This window comes from Aptenodytes forsteri, unplaced genomic scaffold (assembly GCF_000699145.1).
Source record: "Aptenodytes forsteri isolate BGI_AS27 unplaced genomic scaffold, ASM69914v1 Scaffold582, whole genome shotgun sequence".
Taxonomy (NCBI): domain Eukaryota; kingdom Metazoa; phylum Chordata; class Aves; order Sphenisciformes; family Spheniscidae; genus Aptenodytes; species Aptenodytes forsteri.
In genome coordinates, this window is record NW_008795675.1 from 183,433 (window position 1) to 190,429 (window position 6,997).

The following is a 6,997-nucleotide window of genomic DNA, read 5'->3' on the forward strand; positions in this document are numbered from 1 at the left end:
TGGGCGTCACATTGGCAAGCCTCCAGTCGTCTGGGACCTCCCCCGTCAACAAACAGACAATATGCCACTGACCAACAACAGATAAGAGATTCCTCTGCAAATGCAAACAGCCTCTGCCTATGTAGGCAATTAGCAAGATGGTGGTGGTAGGGAAATGGTAAAAGCGGATACTGCATGCAAGAGTTTTCTCTTCACTGCAATAGCGTATTGATTCATCTTCTATAGCACATTATTTTTCACACTGACCAACAACAGATAAGAGATTCCTCTGCAAATGCAAACAGCCTCTGCCTATGTAGGCAATTAGCAAGATGGTGGTGGTAGGGAAATGGTAAAAGCGGATACTGCATGCAAGAGTTTTCTCTTCACTGCAATAGCGTATTGATTCATCTTCTATAGCACATTATTTTTCATTAATTTACAATCTTTCCATTAACAGGAAAAAAAGAAGAAATGTGATGAGTATTATATACTCTGGTATAATACAGTTATTTTGAGAAATATTAAAATATATGTTATAATTTGAAAAAAGAAACAAAATGAAAACTTACTTAATTTTTCCAGGTTCCCTTGCATAATACATTGTTGAAAGAATGCGAGTGGATGGTTTCACAATTGTAATAACTGCCTCGTATCTGTAAGAAACACATAGTAATAGTCTTATTTCAAGCTCAACAACTTAGAGAACTACTAAGTGTTTTCCAGATTTTAAAATTCACTTACTTTTTTTTCTTCTTCTTTATGTATTTATCTTGAGCAAATTCTGTTTTGTCTCTGAATGTTGTACTGTTCTCTATTAACTGTTGAACTATTTCCTTGGAAGAGACAATTTATTTTTATTGTAGCTGGTATTTCTGGTATATTTATTTCTCATGCATTTCATACATAGTATTTTTTTAAACAAACACTGAAAATATTTTCTTCTGATAGAAGCAGGTATACCATTAACTTCTACTGACATTAATAGCAAAGTAAATTTCTACTAATTGACATGACAAATGAGGCACTACCCTGACTATGTGTGGGAATTTAATCATATACTTCTGCCTCTAGGTGTTCTTTAACTATATAATGCCAGCATAAAAATGATAAAACTGAAAATGCTTATCCTGGCAAGGGGATATTTTGTGGGGAAGGAGTCTGGTAGGTGCCAGAACTAACTCATGAGAGAGGGCAGACTCGTATGGCCAGAAATGAAGAAAAAGCAGGATTGTTCCTTTCAGCATCAGCAAGTCATTACTTCAGCTCTTACTGTGAAGCCTCAGTACCTACATATTCTTACCCTCTACTGAATGTCAAGAAGACTACCTTGCTTTCTCTAAGTGATTAGCTATTTTAAATTTAATTAATTTAATTTATTTAGAATAAGGCAGTTATGTTTATTGTCAGTTATTATGGAACAGCTGACATATATTCTGTCAGTCTAACATTCCCCATAGTAACTGGTTTGCATGACAGTACCCTAAGTCCTGTGTGAAGCTATACAGGCAAAAATGTTTTACAAAACCCAAACAAAACAAGGAACCTGATGTCATATGTAATATTTACTTTAATCCAACTCCCTCTTTGGGTCTCTTGTCTGACTTTAGCATCTCTGTCTCTGAGGGTATCTTTTTTTCCATCTTGTGCTAGTTCTTCCCCTATACTCTGGCTATTTATCAGACATCTCCCCTACCGCACTTAATTTATTCCGCCTCCCAAATTGTGCTAGACTCCTGTACCAGCCCCTTGCACGATGTCAAACTCCTTAGCATTTACTATTTCCTACAATACCCCCCACGACTTCTTCCTTCTCTAGCTCCCAGGTTTCCCCAGAATCCCAGGTTTTGTTTCCCGGTCTCCTTGTTCTAATCTCCCTTTGCCAATCCAACTCTTCTTCCTCATACTTTCAGGTTCCAGTTGGAGGGATCATTAGGACCTCCAACAGAAAAAAGCTTTCATTTCTCAGGGTTTGTCTCCATGCCTGCACTACAAGAACAAATGCTGCAGAATGCTATTTTGGTTGTTGTGATCAAAGTAGTTTAACTGCTAAAATTGTAAGTTTCTATTAAACATGTAGGAAGAGCAATAGCGTAACCTGGCCTCGCAGGAGTTTGGAGAGGGTGGTGGTGGGGAATGACAAAAGGAGTATTTTCAATGGGGACACTACATCTCCCATTGCGCTTTAAGAACCTGCTCCAAAATATAGTGGTGCAAGTACTTCTCACATTCTATTGCTCTTTTCAAGCCATTATTTCTTAAAGCCCTTCAAGCACTTAAAATGTACTATTAATGGCATGAAACAGCGTATCTTTCTCTTTTTGCCTTATTCTTGGAAAAAGTTGAATGCAGTGGCTGGGTTATTTGGGGTTTTGGTGGTTTGGGTTGGTTTTTTTTTTTTCAGTAAAATTTACAGCGAGGAAACTGGGGGGTATTTCTGCAGGGTAAGCAAAACAAGCCAAAGGGAAGCTGCAGCACTGTGCAATGCCCTGGGAGTACATGCCACTTGTAGTCTGCATCCTAACACCTATCCCTCGGGACCTGGGAAGGATTTGGAAAGTGATGGGAAATCAAACCCCATTAACACTGCGGTTGCTTTATTTCAAAGAACAATCATCTCTAATGTGAGCCTGAGTCAGAGACATGCCATTCACAAGCATGAGTTCAAATTTTACCAGACATTTCTGGAAGAATAATATGTTACTGCTAATACAACACAGTCTAAAATGAATATTCAGCTACAGTTCAGAAGCCAGAGTTAACAAAGTAGGACGTTTTAATAACCTAAAATAACAGTATGGTAGATATATGGCACAGACATGCTGAGGACATACAGAAAAGTCAGAGTGATCTTCTGCCACGGATAATGAGAACAAATAGAAAACGTCGAAGCTATCAGACCGATTAGTACATTCTTCTCAAAGAGGTAACACCACGAGCAGCACAACCAGGGAAACAGAAGAAATACCAACACCTTGGACCCATCCATTATTAAGCAGGCAAAAGCAGAACAGCTGCTCTGAAGAGCAGCAGCAAACAGCAAGATGCAAAGAGGAGATGAACTTGATGTAAGCATGAGCAATTTCTTATTTTTATTAGAAAGGGTAAACCAAAGATGAGAGAGAATTTTGACATGTGCAGAACAGAATTGGCTGCAATGGTTTATTAACATTTAAGATGGCCTCACTTCTTGTTGACAAAGTGCGGGGTAAAATCCAATCCCTTTTCTAACAGAACGGAACTGATCACTTGAGAATATTCTTAGCTTTTGAGGTGCAGATAAAACACAGGCATCACATGTGTTTGGTAGGTACCGCCTAGAGGCGCACTGATAGAACATTTGTTTCATAGTGTTATTTGTTAATACTTTGGTGTTTATCCATAATCCTTTCCTACACCTTTGATAGTTTAATTATTGCATGATTTTAATACGTCTGTAATATAGAAATAATATGTTGAATCCTTTGAACAAACAAAACCAAAAGGTGATTACGTGAGCTGTATTTCCTTAACAGTTTTAGTATTTCTTTTTGTCTGTTATGACTTCTGATGCTGTAAAAACTCACTTTACTCTCTATTGACAAAGTTGCCAACCTTACATGAAGTTTTCTCTGAAAATAGCCTTTGCATTTTTGCAAAAACAGATCTTTAGGAAAAACATGACTTGAGCAGAAAAACAAAGAAAAAGCACTGAAGTCTATGCACCAATAAAAACAATAGCCTATTTCATAAACTAAAATATAACCATCAAGGTAGCACAGAAATGACACCAAAACCTTATTTTTACCTGTCCTTTAATACCCTTGTCCTTCAAAGCCTTTATGTCATCATGAGTCAGTTTTTGAGACTTTCCATCGTCAACTATGTTACGATTATCTGTACCTGCTTCTTTTGTTTCTAAAGGAAAAGGATATAGACTTGTAAAATCTAGCTCTAAATATCTTTAAGTTGGAGAAACATATGATTTTAGTTTCACAGAAAGCAGACTTCTCAGGATTAAACCCACATGCTTCACAGCCTTGCAACGTATTGCCTAAGCAATCAGTAAAAAGGAATATGTAAAATACATCTTAGTATATATATTCACCCAAACTAAGGTTCAAATTTTCTCCCATATTAAAAAGCTGATTTGTTACAGGACTAGTGAAACAGCAGATCAAGACAAAACCATGCACTTTTATGACAGAAAGAATATAAGTAACGTTAAGTTAACAAATGATTAATAGAAAGCTTTTCCATCATCTTTGGTATTATCAAAGAAACAAATTAATTGGAACTCGTTTTTCCAAACACCAGTCAATCCTCTGTAATACCTGGGGTAGTCTCTTCCACCTCTTGCTTTGGCTGGAGGTTTCCACCACTGGTTACTTCAAATGTAGTTCCATAAATATGTCCGATGGCATTATCCAGATAGAACCACTGCTTCTCAAAAATAATTTTTCTGAAATAATAAAGAAGTTAATGATATTAAAAGCACTATTTTACTATGCCTGAAACCTACAACAGTTGAAAGTAAACTATAGCTTCATATATGCCATTTTTATCTATATCCTTGAAGAAAACCAGGACAAGCATAAAAAGTGAAATACCAACTACTGTTAACCACAAAACCACATTAAACTGAAACTGGTTAGGAAAAGAACAAAGAACTTAAATCGAGCATACAGTAAGAATTTTTTTTTTTCAGTTCAAAAGAATTCTAAAATGGCAGATAAAACAAGGATATAGCACTCACATTATATACTACCGTTTTTGACACAGAAAGTCAGAACGAGGCAGAGAATTAAATTAATCTAAAGCATATTAAATCTAGGCTGGGTCATGCAGATTACTGCAAAAAGATGAGCATGGACCTGTATTTTGCAGAGCTCCTTTGAAATAACATTTGCCAAAGGACTATGAAGAAAATAGACAGCAGAGAGTGTAATGTAATCCTAGAAATGTTTAATACGGGGAGGGTGGGAAGGATTTTATCATCCCTTTCATTTTGATTGCACTGAGGGAGGTTTGCATTTTTCCTTCTTCACACAGAAAAGGACCCACAAAGCCTTTAACTTTCAGGCTCTCCTACTACAAGTTTCCTTGCTGACCAGAGAAATACCGATCTTGTCAAATGAAACAGGTACCAATGTCTGTGCCACACTCACATTTGAATCAAAACTTACCGATATGAGCTCTTTATTATGCTGATTATACTCATCACTAATTCTGAAGCTAAGCAAAAAGGTTGAGTTCTTTGTTATTTCCAGTTTTCGACTGACTTAAGTATGCAATTCATGCATATATTTTAAAGATGGTATTACTTGTATCCCAAAATACAATCCAGAATTTAAGTAAAGCATAAGAATAAAAAGTTTTGTCAGAGACATTACCAAATTCTCTTATTAAAAATTAACAACATTATACGTGCTCACGTAAAGTCTATTAATCTCTGCCAACCCAGATTTTAAAAGACTAATAAATTATTATAAAAGGCTTGAAATGACTGAAAAGAATTTAGGTAGATAAAAAATTGTGTGCATGTGCTCAAATTTCATTTTGATGACCACTCTAAACAGAATATCGAACCACAGCTATTGTCACATGTTCTTGGAGTGTCTTCACCCTCATCAGATTATAGAAAAGGAAAAATTAATGCAAAAGTTACTTCATTTCCTGTGGCAATATTTACCCTTTGAATTTTTAATTCTTTCTTTTATGATAGTGGTTTTAAATAAAAACTGAAGAGGCACCTAACGAACAGATCTTGGCAGTGCTAACAGCTCTGCAGGCTAACAGAGTAACTACCTGATTTCGGTGCCAGATTCTACTGGTGAACATTAAGCCTGTCAATAACCAGTACTCCCAAATTCCTAGGTCTGAGCTATGCCATTTTTAAACCAGTCTCATTCAAGTATAGTTCCTTTAAAGCTCCATGCTACTGAATCAGATGTCTGGCCACATTACCCAATACTGACTTCTACACATTGGTCTATAAAATTGTCTACTGCAATGGGAAGAGTCCACTGATTATAGTATTTCCTGCTGGGGTGTAGGCGCTTCTTGCTATGCCGGTTGGCCTAGGAAAAAGAAATAGGAGACCTTTCATAGCATCCTCTCCAAAGCAGTAACTATCCAGAACTGACAGCTAACATCTTCCTACAGTCTAACACCGACGAGAACACTGAAGCCAATCCCTATTATTAACACGGCAATGCTGCATCTCGCAGAAATTACACACCACAGCGAGATAAGTATGATGAAGATATGCTTCTCAGGCTGCTGCGCCTTTTCTCCTATTCAATCGGCACCAGTTTGACAATGGCAACACAAAACCATCTTAAATATCTTTCAAATTCTTACAAGAAAAGCAGACAGGAGATCTTCCGTTTTTTTTTCGTCATAGGAACCGAGGCAGCATTAAAAATCTTTCACGCTGCCTGTCACATCGGCCTAGCGAGGCCGTTATTTCTGACTGGCACGGCAAGGAAGCTATGGGTCACCTCGGCCGCATCGGGACCCCCCTTCCCTCAGGTGGGGCCGCGCGACGACCGCTGGGATCGCCTCACGGGAGAGTAGGGGGAGAGGAAGGCGCAAACCTCGGCCAAGGGGGAGATGACAAGCGGGATCGAAAGCCCCGGGCCGACCCCTCACCTCCGCCGCAGCACGGGTACCGCTTTGAAGACGTCGTCCCGCTTCAGGACGGCGCAATCTCCCTCACAAATGCGCGGGCCCGGCCTCTGGTCGTCCTCCATCGCCGCCACCGCTCGTGCGCCTTCCGTCGCGGGGATGGCCAGCGCGCAGGCACTATTGGCGCGGGCCGACGGCCTGCGCACTGAAGCAGGGCAGGCTGAAGCAGAGGGCGAGTGGCCGGAGCGAGACCCTCTCGGAAGGGAAAGAGCCGACCAATGAGGGCCGGCGAGCCACGCCTCCTGCTCCATGGCGACGCCGCATGCTCCCTCGGGATTGGTTGCAGAGCCGGAAGTAAGAGTTCGGCGCCAAAATAGAATGCTGAGGGGGGAGAGGCTTTCCCCGTCTT

The 6,997-nt window shown here is 39.4% G+C and overlaps 1 protein-coding gene across 1 annotated transcript in view; it reads right to left on the reverse strand.

Annotated features, from left to right (window-relative positions):
- The window catches only part of TRMT6 (tRNA methyltransferase 6), a 16,629-nt gene extending 9,892 nt beyond the window's left edge, over nt 1-6,737 (reverse strand). The window contains exons 1-5 of the mRNA XM_009282593.1: nt 6,613-6,737; nt 4,293-4,420; nt 3,767-3,876; nt 724-815; nt 552-635 (exon numbers count right to left, since the gene is read on the reverse strand). Coding sequence (XP_009280868.1) covers nt 552-635; nt 724-815; nt 3,767-3,876; nt 4,293-4,420; nt 6,613-6,713 — 515 coding nt within the window. The 5' untranslated portion in view covers nt 6,714-6,737. The remainder of the gene's footprint in view (nt 1-551; nt 636-723; nt 816-3,766; nt 3,877-4,292; nt 4,421-6,612) is intronic.
- Nucleotides 6,738-6,997: the final 260 nt, after the last annotated feature.